The sequence below is a fragment of the Eptatretus burgeri genome, chromosome 8 (assembly GCF_056783735.1).
Source record: "Eptatretus burgeri isolate ZD-2024b chromosome 8, Ebu_testis_v1, whole genome shotgun sequence".
NCBI classification, from domain to species: Eukaryota; Metazoa; Chordata; class Myxini; order Myxiniformes; family Myxinidae; genus Eptatretus; species Eptatretus burgeri.
This window is the reverse complement of record NC_140968.1, coordinates 96,895,307-96,916,273: the sequence shown is the minus strand read 5'-3', so window position 1 is coordinate 96,916,273 and position 20,967 is coordinate 96,895,307. Positions and strand designations below refer to the sequence as shown.

The following is a 20,967-nucleotide window of genomic DNA, read 5'->3' as shown; positions in this document are numbered from 1 at the left end:
AAGCTTGGTCCAAATGTTTCACGAACTGGTTGACCAGGCTTGACGTTTGAATAAGTAGTTTGGGCAGGAATTTTGAATTTGGCCAGGGTGCCGGCGATAGCTCGCCTGCTCTTTGTGAAGGACACTATGGGATCTTTAACGTCCACGAACTAATGCCAGTAGACAGGACGTCCAGTTTAACGTTCATTTGAGGGACAGCACACACATTGATGAATCGTCCTGCCTGTGAAATATTGGGATGACAGTTTATAGCTGGGTTGGGATTCGAACCCAGGCTAGACAGCTGAGATGTGAGTGTGTGTACCTACAGGCCATCCTGCCAACCCTACCTCCAAACTTAGTATCATCTGCTAATTTGGAAGGCTTATTCTAACCCGACTGTCCAAATCATTGATGTAAATTATCGATATAACTAGCAGGGGTACCCTGCGTTGCCGGACAACGTCGGGGTCCCTCTTAACCACCCCACCCCCCATAAGGGACAAATTCATCGATTATGGCTGAAATAATGATGCTATAGATGTTTATCCTCATCACCATGTCATGAATCTGGGGTGTGTTCAGTTACCAAGTTTCTTGGAGAACGCTTGTCAAGTGGCTTAAGCACTCAACAAGCACTCCATTAGAACTGTCGATAAGGAACGACTGGCTTGTCAATTGATAGCTTCATGGTAACAACACACCACTGGACATCTCAACAGCAATACAGTTCATGAGTATTTTCATTGTAATGTAAACGTACCTTGTTCAGACCCACACATCTACCCACAGACACAAACTCAGTTTTATATATTAGATAATAATACATTATTGTGGAATTGAGTTCAAGGGGCTAAGAATGCTTCATTTAGATAGCATGTCATGTCCCCTCACAATATCTGTGTACGCCTAAACCCCCTTTTTCTTGTTAACCTCCGCCATCAAAGATGGACGGAGGTTACTGTTTTCACCCCTGTCTGTTTGTTTGTTTGTTTGTTTGTGAACAGTATTACGGAAAAAGTCCTGGACGGATTTCGACGAAACTTGGTGGGGGGATTAGGTATGGTCCAAGGATCATGCCATTAGATTTTGGACTTGGTCCAAAGTCCAATATGACCGCTATGGTGGCCATTTTGAAAAAATATTTGAATTTTTGTTTTTGCATTTCTACATGTTTTAAGTGATTTCCAACAACAACAAAAAAAATTTGTTGGAGAAAAAAACAACAAAATTTTGCAACTTTTTTCAAAAAAATTTCATTTTATTAGAAAAATATTTGAATTTTTTTTTTGCATTTGTATATGTTTGAAGTGATTTCCAACCCCCCCCTTCAAAAAAATTTGTTAGAGAAAAAATAAACAAATTTTGCACCTTTTTTTTCAAAAAAATTTAGATTTTTTTTTTTTTTTTTTTTGGCGTTTCTACATGTGCGTCAATCTAGTTTCGTTTATTCAATCGTGGTTCAGTAGAGTGATCCGTTTTGACCTACAATGCATAGGATATCAGGTTCACTGAAGTGACCCAGCAGTATTGGCGGCGGAGGTTTTGCACTCTACCGAGTGCTCCCCCTCTAGTTTTATCCCCTGTAAACCTGTCCTTTAGAAAAAGGTCCTTAAAGAAAGCTGCCTTGCAGGACGAACAAGGCGCAAGTTCAGGAGCACTCTTGACGGGTCTTGAACATTTGGGACCTGCCCATGAGAGACGTGATAGTGACGTGATAGGGACATCATGAGGGACGTGATGGGGACATCATGAGGGACATGAGGGACGTGGTTATCGGGTCGGTATTAGGACGAGTCACCGTTGGTTTATTCATTCTCTCCGTAACTGTGTCCATTCCGTATTGGTTCTTGATAAACGGAAATCTGATTTGATTATTATGTTTTGGTATTGGTGTCTGGTGAATATGAAGGACCCTGTGATTTGAAGACCCCCCCCCCCCGTATTTGCCATAGTCGATCTTTGGATTGATCCCACAACTCTACATTTTGTTTGTGCATTCGTTAAATTAGATGTACATTGGACAAATGGTTTGAGTGCTTTCTTCTTGGGCCAGAGTTTCCTTGTTATCTTGTTTGAAATACCAATGAACGAAGATTAGCTATCGCAAGGTATTAATAGATGATGTACGTATAATTAGTTCTTGGAGCGGTATTAGTGATGCGGCTTTGAAAGAAAATGGTTGTACTCTATGTTTACTTGCTTCATAGGTGTGTGTGTGTGCGTGCGTGCATGCGTGCGTGCGTGCGTGTGTGTGTGATATTTGTGTATAAAATATGCCACACATAGCGTGCATGCTGAAAATTTTCTTTCATTGTATAAAGGTATCATAGTTCACAGAAGAGTGAAGCAGTGCTGTGTGACATTGACATGCTGACAGTGGAATGTTGATGAACAGGCAGACACAAAATGGTTAAATCGGTGTTTCTCAACCTTTTTTGTCCCACGCCCCAACATGATTTTCAAAAAAATCGTACGCCCCACCATGATTGGAGACACTCCAGTATATACTACATATGTATTCAAAAGGCTTTATTAAAACTTTATTGCAAATTTTATTCAATTGCTACTCACTTCAATGGGAGCCCTGCCCTTGACGCTGGCTGCAGATTTGTTTGATTCGAGGAACCAATTTTGTCAGTTTCAGCCTTAAATCACCACGTTTCGTGATTTCCAGTCGATTTATTTTAGGTTTCTCTCTCTCTTTCTCTCGAAAGCGATCATATATTAATTAATTAATTCTGAATTCTCATGCCCCACCAAAATATTGCCACGCCCCACCGGTGGGGTGTGTGCCCCACCTTGAGAAACACTGGGTTAAATGCATGACATTAGTAATATACAGGGTGTGCCAACAAGACCTCGACAAATTTGGTTGTTAATGTATTTAGTACGACAAATGATACAATGATACTCTTTGTTAACCTCCACCATCGAAGATCGGAGGTTACTGTTTTCACCCCTTTTTGTTTGTTTGTTTGTTATCTTGCCAAAACGAAGTTTTTGCAAGATATGTTAGTCAGCTTGTATGTTTTTTTTTTTTTGGTCTGTAATCTCGTATAAATCATTCTGCAGAGCACAGTTATAATTGGAAATTTTTGTAACTTCGCATATCAGAGGCCTATAGAGGTCCCTTTCAGCGCATAAAATTTTGAAGGTCAAGGTCAAAGGTCAAGGTCACTTTGTCGCAAATCAGGGGAGTCGACGAAACCCTTATTTTTTGAGTAATTTTGATCAGATCGTCTTCAACCTTCATGGGAATATAGTTCATGGTCTGGCACTCAGCTGATTAATTTTTGGTGGCGATTGGCCTTGACCTTCATGGTTAGCGCCTGAGGTCAAACATATTTGACCCCAAGGTCAAATTTTCAAGTTTTAGGAATCGTATCGTGTAGTACCTCAAATTGAACACCTCTATGAGTGCTTTCTAGATATGTCAAGCTTGAGACATTATGGCGTCATTTGGTGACGTTATGAGGCAAACGCATATTTTTCATGGTTACTCTGCAGAACGATTCTCATCAGAATCTCTCGTAGGCAGATATTCCTCAAGGAGTCGCTCCTGGTGGATAGCAGCTCTGTTCACCTCAGTGTGACCTTAAAGAAGTCACACGTGGTCACCTTTTGGCAAGATACGGGTCGCCCTGCGGGTGACATTGTTTTATTTGTTTGTTTGTGAGTGAACAGTATTACGGAAAAACTCGACGGATTTCGATGAAACTTGGTGGGGGGGGGTGAAGTATGGTCCAACGATCATGCCATTAGATTTTGGACTTGGTCCCCCCCCCCAAAAAAAAATTGTCTGAGAAGAATTTTTTTTTGCATTTCTACATTTTAAGTGATTTCAACCCCCCCCCCCCTGGCCAAAAAAAAAAGTTAGAGGGAAAATTTTTTTTTTTTGCATTTCTAAATGTTTTAAGTGATTTCCAACCCCCCCCAAAAAAATTGTTAGAGAAAAAAAATCTTTTTTTTGCATTTCTACATGTTTTAAGTGATTTCCAACCCCCCCACCCCAAAAAAAATTGTTACAGAAAAAAAAATTTTTGCAACTTTTTTTTCAACAAAATTCGATTTCTTGCATTTCTGCATGTTTTAAGTGATTTCCAACCTCCCCCCCCCAAAAAAAAATGTTGGAGAAAAGAACTATAACTCTGTCAGCACTGTTGACATCATATTTAATGAATAAGATATAAGGTTCACTTGCGTGACCCAGCAGTATTGGCGGCGGAGGTTTTGCACTCTCCCGAGTGCTCCGCCTCTAGTTTTATATGATTCACAAACTCATAAAGTTTCTATATTTTCAGGTCTGGTGGTTTAATGTGAAAGAAAATGGCAAGTCCACAGGAGAAAACTCAGTGCGTCAAATGGTTCATCGAGACGAGATCTGACATGCAAGTTCAGTGTAATTTCCGTACAAGGTATGGAAGGAATTCACCATCGTGGACTCCAATGAGAGAGTGGTATAAGAGGTTTAAGGACACTGGAAGTTGTCAGAAACAGGAAAGTACCGGTTGACCAAGCACAAGTGCAGCAGACATTGAGCGAGTGCGTGAATCATTTCACCAAAGCCCCTGAAAATCAATTTGACGTGCATCAAGCGAACTGGGACTACCGACCACCACTGTACACAGGATTTTGCATAAAAGACTGAAGCTTTATGCAAGTAAGATGCAGATTCGGCAGGAAATCCAACCAAATTATGGTCCCAAAAGCAAGGTGTTTGCTGCATCGAGGATGATGAAGATTACATGAAAAAGGTCATGGTCACAGACGAAGCTTGTTTTCATGGATCGAGGAAGGTCAACTGGCACAATGTGAGGATCTGGGGCTCTGAAAACCATGTGGTCTCTGAACACATACGCGACAGTCCAAAGGTCAATGTGTGGTGTGGCCTTCTCCATGACCGCTTGGTGGGTCCTTTTTTCTTTGCGGAGCATACAGTGACCGCAATAACTTACATGAACATGTTGGAAGGATTCACTTTCCCATAGATTGAAGACTTTCAGAAGGTGGAACTGTTTCAACTCCATCTCAGGAAGGAATCCTGATTCATGGACCAAGGTGTGAAGTTTTCTTGTCCTCAGTTTTGTTCCGAGGGCTCTTTTGAGGATTGTCACTGAGCCCCGGACAGCTTCCAGATGTAGTTAGTTTGTAGTAATATTCCCAGGGATGTTTTTTAAGATCTTTGTAAGGTTCTTTTTTATCATTTCAGTAACCAGAGATTTTGGCCTTGATAATGCAGAAATCAAGAAAATTACCAAATACCAAGATCTCAAACATGAAGTGAAAATATCCAGGAAGCTGAAGAGATCCGAAATTGTACCAGTGATCATTAGAGCAACAGGGATTGCTCCAATGATCATTGGTACAATTGCTCTCTGTTGCTCCAATGATCACTGGTGCAGTTGCTCCAACGATCACTGGTACAATTGCTCCATATTGCTCCAACGATCACTGGTACAATTGCTCCCTGTTGCTCCAATGATCACTGGTACAATTGCTCCCTGTTGCTCCAACGATCACTGGTACAATTGCTCCCTGTTGCTCCAATGATCACTGGTACAATTGCTCCCTGTTGCTCCAATGATCACTGGTACAATTGCTCCCTGTTGCTCCAATGATCACTGGTACAATTGCTCCCTGTTGCTCCAATGATCACTGGTACAATTGCTCCCTGTTGCTCCAATGATTACTGGTAGAATTGCTGCAACGATCACTGGTACAATTGCTCCCTGTTGCTCCAACAACCACTGGTACAATTGCTCCCTGTTGCTCCACTGATTACTGGTACAATTCCGGATCTCTTCAGCTTCCAGGATCTTTTCACTTCATGCTTGAGATTTTCTGATTTCTGCATTATTTAGGCCAAAATTTCTGGTTACTGAAACCTAAATTAGCAATGCCTTCTTTTCTGTTTTTGTTCCTCAGTTCTATATTTGGTCGCATTGCTTTGTTTTCTATGTTCGTGCTTGATGAGATCATCATGGAGTACTTTAACGCTAGTTCCTCGCTTTCAGCGATTGCTTCTGGTTCATGTTTCCATGAGTTTTCTGAAACTGGGAAATTGAGACTTTTGTAGATGTGCCAGTGGATCACTCGACATTCCTTGTTGTTCCTTTGTGTGTACTGCTGTTCTGACATGAGTTTTCTACATCCCGATAAGGAGGTGACTCGTACTTTCTGTTTATACCTTGCAGAACCGACACTTGCCCGATTGACTCAGGTTTATTTTTTATTATTGTTTTGTGTTTATTATTATTATTTTTTTTTACAATTCTCTTTATTCATTCTAATTCTTGCCTTTTCTTTTCTTTCATCTCTTTTACTCTCTATTCTTCTCTTTCATTATCTATCTCTCTCAGGAGAAGTGAATTATTGCAGAAATTTTTTTCTGTAAGGTTCACTTGGCTGCACCTGGATAGGTTTGAGGGTTGTGGAGCAGCGGCTGAAACCTGAATCCTATCCAGGTTCCTCATGATGACTCCATCTTTGCTGTTTACCTCTTCGGGCTCCTTCTTGCTCTTCTGTTTCATCCTGTCATCTGCTTAAAGCCATTGGTATAGTGTCCTTTGTCTTGGGGATTTATATTATGATTCGATCTCCATCCCAGTTGAGCTGACCTCTTCTTAGCCATTCCAAAGAGCCTTCTTTGTCAATGCCCAATGTGTCTAAAAACCTTCCTGCTCTTTTATCGTTCTCCGAATTGTCGGTGTATATCTGTTGATATTTCGTTTTATATTTTTATTTTGTATTTTTTGCTATCATTGGGGCGGTATTTGTTGTTGTTTCGGGTTTCATGAGTGACATTTTTCCATTCGCACCTGTCTTTGGAAATTTTTTGCTGGGTGGGTTAGGGATGTACCTTCTCTAGCTTGTCTTTATGTTTGTTTACAAATTGGATTCAGTAGTACACACACACACACACACACACACACACACACACACACACACACACACACACACACACACACACACACACACACACACACACACACACACACACACACACACACACACACACACACACACACACACACACACACACCCAGTTAGTGTCTTTTCTCGGGACAACCAATATTCAAAGAAGGATGTAGGAATGGTTTCACATGATCATTTCTTGTGACCATCCCTACCTTGTTTGCATCCTTTTTGGTGGAACATCCCGACATCCTTTTGCATGTTTAAATGTTTTCCTTCCTTGTGTAACTTGGAACAAGCTTGGTCACCCGACGAAGATGCTTTGTGTGTACCACTGACATTCCTCGGTTTCATGTGCTTCACTGCATTTACCACCTGGCCATCAATGATGATGCCAAGCCGGTTCTTTGACAATTCCGAGGCATGACAAATCTGCACGCACTTCTCCACTATGAGGTCATTTTCTCATTGGTTTCTCTCTCTCGATACTGACTCCCTGATTCCGCAGATCACTCTGTCCCAAATCGGACAGTCTTACAAATCTCCGAAGTTACAATTTATTCCCAGTAACTTGAGCTCTGCGAGGTATGCCTCGAATGATTCTCCCTCGTCTTGATTCCTTGTAAATAATCTGCAGCGATCAACTGTCTCATTTCTGGGTGGGTTGCAGTGTGTATCGAATGTCTTTAACACTTTCTCAAGCATTTTAATTCCTGCTTTTATACTCTGATTCAACTGCCAACCAGATACAGTAACATCTTGATGTTGGTGTTATCATCGGGAGTAGCCACGGCTAAATGTAGGAACAATAACAACTCTTCCTTCCATCGCATCCATGCCTGTGTTAGATTCCTAGCCTTCGAATCAAACTGTTGAGGTGGCTTAAATGACTCCATCATCATTCAAATATGCTCCAACATCCAGTTCTCAAGAGAAAAAACTTCTACTCCAGGTACTTGCACCAAAAAAAGAGAAGAAGCTTTTATAACCAATTAATTAGAGGAGTAAAAATCGTCCTCCATGGAGAAGCATAGAGTCAAACACTACTACGTCGGAGTAAGCCCAGAGTCGCGTACTCACGCACTGTGGAAGCTTCTCACCTTTTCGTCCGACTCTGGTAGTGCTGCAAGCTGATTCACATCCACAACTCGCACAACTCACAAAGATTGCTCCTCCCATATCGGATACCATGTAATATTGTGTTTCTTTCAGTATGAAAGACTCATTGACAACTTGTCTGGGTTCAAGTACGTGGGGCAGCCTTTATTAGCCACTACACGTTACTCGACAAGATGGCGCTCGACCTTTGACGCACACTCCAGTGCTCTGCCTCTTACACTGTGTGACACGCTCCATGATTGCCCCTTGCATCATATAATCTCTATTTTCATTAGTCTTACCCATCCGCAACACCTTACATCTCTTTGGGCAAAAGATTAGCAGATGCAGTTTGCCAACCTATGAAAGTATCAATACTTTCCGAAATCTGATCACAACCTGCTCCCCTATCTACCTTATTTCCAAGCTTAACTCTCATGTGCATATTATTTGGCCCCGGAGCTGTATCTACTCTCAGCTTTCCTAGCTGTTTCTTTACTTCCTCCACACTGACATGATTCTTCTGTACACAATATTGTAGATGAGGCCTCATTTACACAACCATCCGTAATTCTATACCGCCAAAAAGAAATAAATAAAACCAACAAAAAAGAAAATCTGATTTTTTTTTTTTTTTTTAATGATGAGAACATGTTGGAATGTAATTCCAAAAAAAAAAAGAAAAAAAACCAAACGAGGAAAGAAGGAATGACACCACAATTATTTTACAGATTGCCGTTTCCACTGTATTGGAAGCTGGAGATATTAGAGAGACGGCCCTGATATCCAGGACCTCCATCCATTATTGGGAGTGTCGAAGCAGCATGTCCAAGGCACAATAACATCATCTGAATAAGAATTGGTGATCTAAGATGAGACTGTTCAAGAAAAGGAAGGATTTTATGTCGACTGCAATGATGGATTCCGTGACCTTACTGATGATTGGAAGACCTGAAAGCTGATAGGTCTGTAGTTAAGGAGATTGGTTTTTGTACATTTTTACTTCTGCCTCCAAAGGTGGATGGGAGTTGTGTTCCCCCCCAATCTGTCTGTCCACTTTTCTGTCGGTCTGTCTGTGAGCAGGATATCTCAAGAAAAGATGTAGATGGATTTGGACGAAACTTGGTGGACAGGTTGGGTGTGTGACTGGGAGGAAATGATTAGATTTTTGTGAAGATTTGAATCGGGATTTTTGTGAAGATCCAAATTTTTCTTGGGAATATATGTTTTAAATCTCAACTTGATTGGACACATGGTCTGGCAGCCAGAATTATTTAATTTTTTGATCTGGGTTATTATTATTTTTTTTTGAATGAGGCTCACTTGGCTGTGCCTGGATGGGTTTGAGGCTGTTCCACACTCATCAATTAAAAAACAACAACCAGAGATAGACTTAACAAGGTTCGACCATGTTTTAGAGGAGGGAGACATGTTTGAAAGCTCAATGTTGAGGTTCAATAGATGTTGTTTTCGGGCTCTCCTGAGAGTGAACGCGCACACTTGCTGTGGGTTTTGTGGAATGATTTGAGATTACCTTCGGTCAGGTTTGCTTTCCAGAAAGGAGATGTCGACAAGTCACTGAGCCAAGTCTCAAGTCTTTGAGGGCAAGTCTCGAGTCAAGTCTCAAGTCACCGTAGTGTTACTTCGACTTGTGTCAAGTCCCACATTTATTTATAAACCTCGTGGAGTATAAGCTAATCAAGGAATTAAGACACAGAGCTTCATTCATTGCAACTAGAATATAAGACCCGTTGCTTCGCTGATGGAAATACCAATCTTTGCTGTGATGGTTAATCAATCGGGCAAGAAGAAAAAGGATCCCTGGGAGTGCAGGAATAACCAGCATCACAAGTTGGTGTTTGCAGTTTCGCCACGTGTGCCCGTGTACCCATAAAAAAAGGACTATATATATATATATATTTTTTTTTATATCACAAACCTTCCCGGGAGTTCCCTGAATCCACCGTAGTTGGATTTATTGAAATCCGTTAATACGTTCTCAAGTTATAACACATCAAACAAACAGCCAGACAGACAGACGCGGCTCCTTTTATGATACAGATGTATGTTCTGAAAAGCTGTTTAACTCAAGTTTTTATTAGTCAATTTCATAGAGTGAACATTTTTTGTTTTCTTCCCACAAATTAAATTTATGTTAAATTTACTTCTCATATCTAGTGTACCTACAGTACTTGAACAACGTGAAACGAGTCAGTAACCTCAGATTATCCATTGGTTTACATGTAGCACCAAAGCATTCAATATGGAACGGTTAAGGAGATTAAAAAAATTTACTTGTGTATTTGTTATGTATGTTATAAATGAAACGTATAACTTATTAATAACTTTACTTGTTGTCTTTTAGGATGCCGTGCTTGTTTTTTTTTTTTTTTAATGTTTTTCTTTTATAAAGACGTGTCGTGATATAATTTACAATTATTGATGAAGTTTAAATAATCAGTCACCTGACATTTTGATCATCGCGAAATATTTATGTCGGTCGGGACGTGCGTGGGGATATTCCGATCAGGGACCAAGTTTCCCTCGGCACGAATGTTCATGGTTTGCCTTTGAATCGAGTTATTTCACACATGGCCACATTGGTGCTGGCCTGCCACATCCAAGCGGCAGTCTGAAGAGTGGACACACTGGACACTCACTTTAACCATCGTGATGAACGGTATGTGATCCGGCAGCTGACCACAAGTCATTATAAACTCGAGTTGCAAGTACGACGCAATTCCCCAGACACCAAGTCCGAGTCTCAAGTCAATTTTGTCATGTCCGAGTTAAGTTGCAACATTTTGCGAATTGAGTTTGAGTCACCGACTCTGATGATTCCTGGACTCTCGTTTTTTTTTCGCACCTGAGAAGGTAGAAAGGTTTCTGGCAACCCACGACTCTGATTCTGCAACTGGATCGGATGGCATCAGCTCACATGTCGTAAAAAAAAACCTGCTCTGCTGCTCTTGCACATCCTCTTTCTGTTCATTTTACCCCATCATTTGCCCAAGGTCATCTTCCGTCTGTTTGTAAGTTGAAAATGCAATTTCAAATTGCAACTGCAATTTATATATCTTATTGGACGATATTGGCATCTGAAATTGAAAATGCAATTAAAGCGTTTGAATAGATAAATAAATAAATAAATGAAAACACTTGGGCATGATAAAAACAACAGCTTGAGATGTTTAAATTGAGATGCTCGAGGAAAATTTGATGAAAAATATTGTTACGACCGTCAGTCCATCTTTGGATTACGTGCAATTAAAATGTGAGTGTCTCTAAAGTACTTGCTATTAGAACATAGTTAATGCTGTGAAGGCGCTCTTGCCGCATTCACGTGGTAAAGCACCTACGACCCCAAAATTACAGGTGTATCAATTTAATCAGTCTTTCAGCTTCAGCAAAAGATTGTACGTCTCATATCACTTCAAATTCTCATTATTTTCCCAGCTTGTGTGTGTATTTGTGTGCTTACTGGCATTGTTTGTGTGTCTGTATGCTTGTCGGACAATGACATTAGGAGATATCACTGTAGAAACCTCAACAAGAATCACAATGAGATCAGGAGACGATATAAAAATCAACACGGTATACTTGGGATCCCAGCATCATTGGGTTATTGCTCGCATTCGTGTGCCAAACAGATGAGGTGAAGGTACGATGAGAGATTATCATATTCTTTGTAACACTTACTCATAATTCCTACTATTTGTAGTCGTCCATTATTTTGCCGATTGTAACAGCATCTTAATCCATCCATCCATTGGGACCATACTCTGTGCAGAGTGATGTTGCTGCCGAAGCAGTCTCCTGAGCTATTGGGCACAATCCTAGACGGGTCGACACTCCGACACAGGATACCAGCAGGCTGGTACTCATTTTGCCGACCTCAGAAGGATGACAGGCTGAGTCAACTCCACATGGTGTTAATTCAACATCCAAGCAGGATTTGAACTCAGGACCCTAGGATCCCAAGCCCACCACTCTAGCTATTAAGCCAACACCAGGCAGCACCTTAATGTATCAGTATGTATGGGGCTGACAGGATAGCTTGGAGGTGTGCATACTCACCTTTGCACTGTCTGCCCTGGGTTTGAATTGTGACCCATCTGTCACCTGCTACCCTGGTGATTCATTGGCATTGAAAGGAGGTTAGGTTTGAAGGACCCGTCTACCAACACTTGTCATCGATGGACCTCATAGATCCCACGATGTCTTTCTCAAACTATAAGCATGTTGTCACCGGAATCCTGAGCAAATTCTAAATTATTTCCCTGACCGATTGATGGTAGTGCAATAGCAAAGCAGCCGCATAACCAAAGCACCGAGCATAGCCCTTGCCAAGAGAATGCTTCGAACAACACTCCGTCACATTCAAGCAGGTGTGCTGCTGACTCGGCTGCTTCCAAGAATGCTTTTCCCCTTCGTACATATCGCTGTATTGAAACGTACACAAGAACGTTCCATGCATCTTTCATGAACATCATTGTTTATACAATTTCGTTGATGGAGCCCGATGTTCTATGCCTCACTAAAACTCGCCTTGGGAACATTTACAGATCAATGAATCCATCCCATCAGAGCAGTGAGGTTTAAACATGTCCTGCTTTTCATGCCGGTCCAAAAGGTTGCTTCGGTAACAAAATGCTCTGCCTAAAGCTCATTACACACATCACTGGAAAATAAATTTTTGACCCCCCCATTTTGTTTAACTGTTTATGTTATCCCTCCGATATAGCAATAAGATTGCTGGCTTTTTATTTATTTATTTATTTTGCTGGCAGTAACTCAAACACTTGGTTGTTTCCCAGGCAAAAATGCTACAGTTAGAGCTATAGTATATGATAGTAGTACTCTCATATACTAGAGTTGGTAACAGATCGTACTGCAGTAGTCTGCGGAGAATTACTACTGGAAAGGAATGCTATATTTGCCTTGGTAGTGAAGGTGCCATTTGTTGAAGTTACGAAGAACTGTCCGTGTGGTGCCGTGCGAAGCTTTCAACCATTCGATGTCTCTGTGATAATTTGATCGGCTCAATGTGACCAGCAATGTCTGATGTAATGAAAAGTGTTCACCTTCAAACTGAAAAGTTGATTAGAAATGATTTTTTTTTTAACTTCGTATCAATTGATCTGTTCTCTTTCTCTTTCAGATTCTTTCGTCAACAGTCAGGAATGGACTTTGAGCAAATCGGTTCCAGAATTAAAAGTGGTAAGCTACTCAAGTAATATATTCTACACTATATAATATAATCTATCTATAATTCCAGCAATGTGTGTGTGTGTGTGTGTGTGTGTGTGTGTGTGTGTGTGTGTGTGTGTGTGTGTGTGTGTGTGTGTGTGTGTGTGTGTGTGTGTGTGTGTGTGTGTGTGTGTGTGTGTGTCTGTCTGTCTGCGACCGCCGTTTCTCGACAACTGCCAGTCCGATCTGATTGAAACTTGTCAGGAATATTGCCGGGGACCCGCGGATGTGCCCTTTCCAGGTTTGATATTAATCGGACGAGCAGTTCACAAGTTACGGCCATTTTATTGCTTTTTTCAGTGTTGGAAAGGTGTATATATCGCAGCTGAAGTGTTGTTCCACCTTATCACCTTATCATGCCATTTTTTCCCAAAGATATCTCAGAATAATGATAACAGCATAATAATAATAATCATAGCACAATAATTGGCAGTAATGAAAAGAATAACTTGATACAATGACCAATGTCTGTCAACCAATAACGACCTATATATTGTCTGTCAACAGCCTGGTGTTGGCGCAGTGGTTAGGGCAGCGGCTTGGGATCCAAAAGGTCCTGAGTTCAAGCCCCGTTGAGCCACTGAATTAATACACCAGGGGGTTGACTCAGCCTGTCATCCTTCCGAGGTCGGCGAAATGAGTACCAGTAATACTGGGCCGGTGTATACCCCTGTTAAAAAATAGGTGTACCATATCCCTGTGTCATAAGAGGCGACCAGGGTTGCGTCAGGAAGGGCATCCGGCGTAAAAAACATGTGCCAAATCACGATGCAGATCATACGGATGATCCGCTGTGGCGACCCCTAACGGGAGCAGCCGAAAGAAGAAGAAGATATTGTCTGTCAACCAATAATGACCAATAACGTCTGTCAACCAATGACAGGACACGGTGCTATGACGTCACGAATGACGTCACAATTAATGTTTTTTTTTGTTTGTTTGTTTTTTTGCACGATTGACGTCACAATTCTTCTTCTTCTTAGTTTGGTATGACGTCACAATCGACGCTGGGGACCTGAGTATGTGCCTTTTCAAGGTTTGATATCGTTCTTCATCCGTTTCAGCTGTTTCCCAAGTTTTGAAAGCTGTTTTTTCCCAAGGCTTGAATTAATTGTTGCACTTGGTAGACATTTGTGAATACATTTACAGAGAGAGGGGCGAGAGAGGAGGGGGGAGAGAGGGGTGGAGCGGTTCCCAAGTTACGGCCATTTATCTGTAAACCAATGACAAGACACGGTGCTATGAAGTCACGAATGACGTCACAATTATTTTTATTTTTTTTGCACGATTGACGTCATAATTCTTCTTCTTCGCTTGGTATGATGTCACAATCGACGCTGGGGACCTGAGTATGTGCCTTTTCAAAGTTTGATATTAATCGGACAAGCGGTTCCCAAGTTACGGCCATTTATCTGTCAACTAATGACAAGGCACGGTGCTATGACGTCATGAACGACGTCACAATTGTTTATTTATTTATTAAGTTTTTTGCACGATTGACGTCAATTTTTCTTCTTCTTCGTTTGGTATGGCGTCACAATCGACGCTGGGGACCTGAGTATGTGCCTTTTCAAGGGTTGATATCGTTCTTCATCCATTTCAGCTGTTTACCAAGTGTTTCCCAAGGTTTGAAAGCTGTTTTTTCCCAAGGTTTGAATTAATTGTTCAAATTATTAATTAATCCCAAGATTTGAATTTTCCCAAGGGAAAGAGCTGTTTCCCAAGGGTTTGAAAGCTGTTTTTTCTCATGGTTTGAATTCATTGTTATGCTTGGTAGACATTTGTGAATACATTTACAGAGAGAGGGGTGAGAGAGGAGGGGGCGAGAGAGAGGGGAGGGAGAGAGGGGGGGGGAGAGGGGGTGAGAGTGGGGGCGAGAGAGAGGGGGGAGAGAGGAGGGGCGAGACTAAGGTGGAGAGAGGGGGGTAGAGAGAGAGGTGGCTTTACAATTCTTCTTCTTCTTCTTCTTCGTTTGATATGACGTCACAATTGACGCTGGGGACCTGAGTATGTTTCCCAGGTGTTTCCCATGTTATGGCCATTTATGATACGGTTGGTCCGATCTAATTGAAACAATTCCCCAATCCAGTCGTCGTTTACGAGAGTGAAGGAACGAAGCTGCACATACTGGCACGCACCTATGGGCCCGCACTAGTATTAGTGAATTTGCATATTTATTTGTTTATGCTTCAAAAACGAAACAAAACTACTGAACCAAACCCAATCAAATTTTGCATGTCAAAGCACTCTTCTGAGGTTAAAGCACTCTTCGCACGGGTAAATTTGTTCTCCTTCACTTCTCTCTCCCTCTCCCCACCACCCCCTCCACCACCCTTCCCCCCCCCCCAAAAAAAAAATATATAAAAAACGGAGTGGCTATCAAAGCCTGTCATCGTGTGTGAGACATTTCTAGCAGAAAGGGACATCAGGACGAACGGGAGGGAAAGGGGGAGGGGGGGACGTGAGGACGGGGAGGGTTTCAAGCACTCTGCATGGGTAAATTTGTCTTCCTTTCCTTCTCCTCCTTCTCGCCCCAAGTGTGAGAAAAAATAACCAGAGGGAGCCAGGGACATTGTGTGAGGGAAACATTTTCAGCAGCAAGGGATGTGTGGCCGGGGTGAGGGGGGTGGGAGAGGAGGTGGAAGCAACAGACTCTGAACTCGGGTATAGATACAACTTTGTGAGGGAAGTAACATGGGCGATGTGGCTGCAGCATCCAAGGCAGTTTTGAGTTCGCAAAGTGATGCCAAAGTGACCAATATAGCAATTTTTGGCCGACAGGACGACTAACTGGTCCGTCAGTGAAGCGGCGGGTTGGCTCTGCTTGCACAAATATAAGCGGCAAGGATGGTTACGAAGGTGATGTTAGCTACGTCAATTTGAATGGCTATGCCATGGTTGGATATATTCCAATAATGATGTGTTATTGATCAAAATGGCACATATGCAGATAAATAATGTAACTCATCATTCTGACTGTTCTCATGCCACATATAAGCAGCAAGGATGACTGATGAAGATGGGTGGCAGGATGGCCTGGAGGTACGCACGCTCACCTCTTAGCTATCAAGTCTGGGTTTGAATCTCAGCCCAGCTCCAAACAATCATCTTGGGCTTTCACAGACAGGGTGTGTTAGGTTAGGTTAGGCATGGGAGTATGCACCAGAGCAGCGCGTCGCTGCATCCACTTTCCGTCGTTACTCCAGGGGACTCCATCAGGCCATCCCCCAGGCAGATGCCTGGCCCATCCCCATCTTCTTGAGATGCCGATCAACCCACTGCAACCACGAGGCACGTGGTCATTTCCTTTGTCTCCTCCAACTCAGAGGCTCCCTCGCTGAGAGAATCTGGTGTGCAGGATCAGCATCAGGAAAACGAGTCACATGTCCTTACATCCACTGCTGATGCTCATGGACTATACAGGCAACAAATCTCATTTGAGTCTCTCTCAGCAATTGCTCATTGGACACAAACTCTGATCAGCGATCGCCAAGGATTCTCCGAGGAGACCTGGTACCGAAGGAGTTAAGTCTTCATCTCAGATCCGTTGTCATAATCCAAGTCTCACATCCGTAGAGCAAGACATGAAGCACCAAGGACCTGAAGACTTCAACTTTCGTCCTCCTGCATAGGGTACTGATGATGCCACACCCCGTGATCCAGTGAATCCATGACTCCCGAGGCCTGACCCAGACATCTGTTGACTTCCGGCTCACAGCCAGAAAAGACATGAATATCACTGCCAAGGTTCGTGAATCTCTCCGTGACCTCAACATCCTCACCACAAACAGATACAGACAAAATAGTCGCATCCAAGATGTCATTGAATGCCTGGATCTTTGTTTTGACGAAGGAAACCCGTAATCCCATTGGTTCCAATTCCTCATTAAGTGCCTCGAGTGCCCCTACAATGACATGCAGTGTTTCCGCAAGGATGACTGCATCATCGGCGAAATCAACGACAGAGATCTTCACATTCCCAAGGGATGCACCGCAGCTTGATCTCTCTGGCATCTTCCTCAAAATTTGGTCCATGCAAGTGTTAAAGAGTGTGGGAATCTAATACACACCCCTGACGAACTCCAGCAACAACTGGAAATGAGTCAGATGGAACCACCACACCTCACAGCACATTCATTACCAGAATATTGTTCAGAAATCAAATCGATCAACTTTGATGGCACCCTGTGAAGACTGAGAATCCTCCAGAGGGCATCCCAATTCACTGAATCAAATGCTTTGCGAAGATAAACATCGGCTGCAAGCAGCCCCTGCCGAAACTCTGATCTGCATTCGGTGAGGACCCTGAGAGGAAGGATACGGTCAATCGTTGACTGCTCTGTGTACTGGTGCTCGATCAGATGGTGGTGAACCCTATGAAGAATTATCATAGGAAAGACCTTGCTCGGCACTGAGAGTAGCCTCACCCCTCGGTGGTCGTTGCAGTCCTGGTGATCACCCTTTGCTTTCCAGAAAAGGACAACAAGACCCCTCTTCCAGTCCGTTTGGATGATGCCTGTGTTCCAAACAGAGCAAATAACTGCATGCAATGATACCAGTATTGCATTTCCACCAGCCTTGAGAAGTTTGGCATGGATGCCACAGATTCCTGGGGCTTTACCCCCTTTCAACTGGTTCACCGCAGCCTGTGTTTTCACTGACGAAGGTGGTTCACAGTTGATAGGAGGGTCATCAATGGGGATAGTTACATCCCTAGCATCCATCTATACAGCCGGTGGGTCAGCCTGGTCCAGCCGCTCAAAGAAACCGGCCCAGTGGGCCTTCACTTCGGGTTCCTCTGTCAAGAGCCCACCACCCTCCGCTCTAGCTGCAGTACACTGAGGGATGGGCTTGGAAGAACTCGGTGCACAAATTCCTTTGTAAGCAGGACAAGAATCACTTATCCACAGATGATGCTCTAGCCTTTCACAGATTGCTCGCACATCGGCCTCCTTGTCCACCATCAGCACACGTACAGTTTTACTCCTCAACTCCCTGAACAGCTCAGCTCTGCCATGAAGCGTGGCCCTGTGACTCTTGTCAATGGTATTCAGTGTCCCTTAGGAGACAAAGTTCCTCTTTGCCCAACGATGAGTTCCAACACATTCACGAAGGGTATGTGCCATCATTAAACGGGGCGTCCCATTTGACGGCATTAGTTGGTGGACATCAAACGTCCCATGGTAGGCAAGCTATTACTGGCACCCTGAACAAATTGCAATTTCCTACCCTAACCTTAGTCGAATGGCAGGTCTGGCAGGCCGATTCGTGAAAGCCTTGAGCCAGTCCCCCAACCCCCGGCCAACCCCGCAAGAATGTGAGAATTATTGCGACCGGTAAAGAAGAAGAAGCCGGGAGACAAAGGCGATGTTAGCTGACTTCCAAGCAGATGGAAGATGACCTCGGCCAAATGTTGGAATGAATGAAGCAGAATGTTTGTGACGTACAACCGGTTGTCTTTTGATTAAATCTGGCAGCGAAGCGACGGGTACATTTCCTCGTGGTGATGTGATGCAAAGCATGCACCGTGTGATGTAAACTCAGGTAATCCCACGTAGCTTGTTTATTTTGCTGTGTGCGCTGCGGTGTTGCGTGCGTTTACGTGTCCTGCACGCGTTTGCTGCTGATGTGTGAATCTGAACGTGTAGCTCATTAATTGGACTCCTACATCAATATGGTGTGTTGGTCTGTGCACTGTCGACTGTTGTCCACGTCCTACCGGTAATATCTGCCAAATTTTAAACACATAAACAGATCCTTGTGTAAAATGTCCAAACAGGCGTGTCTTGCCTCTGGGAAATGTATCAGGAAATTCAGTGATTTTGCTTTTCATGGAAGGATGTCCATTGAAAAATTTGGTTGCGATCACAATTGGTCATGTGCTGTTTTTGAAGTTTGATCTATGTTTCAGTTTTAGGAGTCAGCAATGGCCTAACTTGATCCCTAATTGTTGAAATTGTTTTTTTTTTTTTTTCCCCAATGTGCTTCAGGGTGTGCTGGGAAACCTGGCCAGCGGGAAGTCGGCGCTGGTTCATCGCTATCTCACAGGCTTCTACATCCAAGAGGAATCGCCTGAAGGTGAACAATCATTGCACACAGCTATTACTTTGAGGTTTTTGTCTTAATTTCAACACTGAACATTGGTTGTGTGCTAGTCATAATAATTAAATTATCAAGAGTTGTATTACTGTATATCAGTCGTGATTCTTGTCAATTAAAGTTGAATATTCAAGACAGTAAGCATCACAAATTGCTATTTCAACCTCATTATCCCCACGCTACTTGGGAAAACAAATGGGGTATATTGTAATTGACTCTGACCGTCTTTCCGTCCGTTATGCTATCTCCTCAACAGTTGTGCAGAAGTTCATCAAATTTTGTAGTTATGATCACCACATGGTACTGGGGTACAATAACTATAATTTTTGGTCCTGACCCCTGGGCAATAACTGTGTCAATCCCCCATTGAGTATGCCCTGGTATAGGGTCAAAAGGTCAAATACCAAAAAAATGCAATGACAGGCACACTTTTAAACTTTTATTTTTTAATGAAACATTATGAATGCAATCAACATTGGAGGACAGATTTAAAATATATAAATATAATTTTTTGGGTTTGACCCCCTGGTTCATGCCACATGCATGGGCTTTAGGGGTGGGGACAGATATTACAAGAAAGTGGTTCTCAAAATACTCTGAAATACACCAACTTTTAATTTTTCAATGTGCAGTACTGTATAAGTGTATACGGGACTCAGGATAGCTTCGAGGTGTGCACACTCGCCCTTGCGTTGCCTGGCCTGGGTTCGAATCTTGATCAATCATTAAGCTGGTGCCCTGGTGTTTCACATGCAGGGTGAGGCATCCATATGTGCGCCGTCCATCGGAAGGACGTTAAGCTGCAGGATCCATCTCCCAACCCCAGTCATTGGTGCAAACCAGCCAACATAACCAAGCCACCCAGCATAGCCCTTGCCAAGAGACTGCTTCTAACCGCCAACACTGTGTCACGAGTATGCTACATTGATGATGATGATGATGATTAGCATATATATAAAAGAGTTTTAAAAAAAAGCTATAAAGAATCAGGTCAGGTATGGGAGCATGTGCCAGAACAGCACGTCGCTACGTCCACTTTCCGCCGGTACTCCAGGGGCCTCCGTCTGGCCATCCCCCAGGCAGATGCCAGGCCCATCCCCATCTCCTTGAGATGATGGTCAACCTGTTGCAACCATGAGGCACGTGGTCGACCCACTGGCCTCCTCCACTCATGAGACTCCCTCACTGAGAGAATCTGGTGAGCAGGATCAGAGTCAGGAAAACGAGCCACATGTCCATACAGCCGCAACTGACGCTCACGGACTATGCAGGTAACAAATCTCATCCGAGTCTCTCTCAGCAACCGCTCGTTGGACACAAAATCCGACCAGCGATAGCCAAGGATTCTCCGAAGAGACCTGGTACCAAAGGAATTAAGTCTCCGTCTCAGATCCTTGGTCAGAGTCCAAGTCTCGCACCCATAGAGCAAGACTGGAAGTACCAAGGACCTGAAGACTCGGACTTTCGTCCTCCCGCACAGGTACCGGCAGCGCCACACCCCATGATCCAGTGAATCCATGACTCCCCAGGCCCGACCCAGACGTCTATTGACCTCTGACTCGCAGCCAGCAGAGACATGAATATCACTGCCAAGGTAAGTGAATCTCTCCACGACCTCAACAT

General features: G+C 43.1%; 1 protein-coding gene across 6 annotated transcripts in view; it reads left to right on the top strand.

The window, feature by feature from the left end:
- The window catches only part of LOC147022337 (arf-GAP with GTPase, ANK repeat and PH domain-containing protein 1-like), a 185,509-nt gene that overhangs the window by 69,430 nt on the left and 95,112 nt on the right, over positions 1–20,967 (top strand). For all 6 annotated transcript variants that reach the window (XM_085893112.1, XM_085893110.1, XM_085893114.1 and 3 more), the window contains 2 exons: positions 13,157–13,215; positions 19,236–19,323. In XM_085893112.1, coding sequence (XP_085749238.1) covers positions 13,157–13,215; positions 19,236–19,323 — 147 coding nt within the window. The remainder of the gene's footprint in view (positions 1–13,156; positions 13,216–19,235; positions 19,324–20,967) is intronic.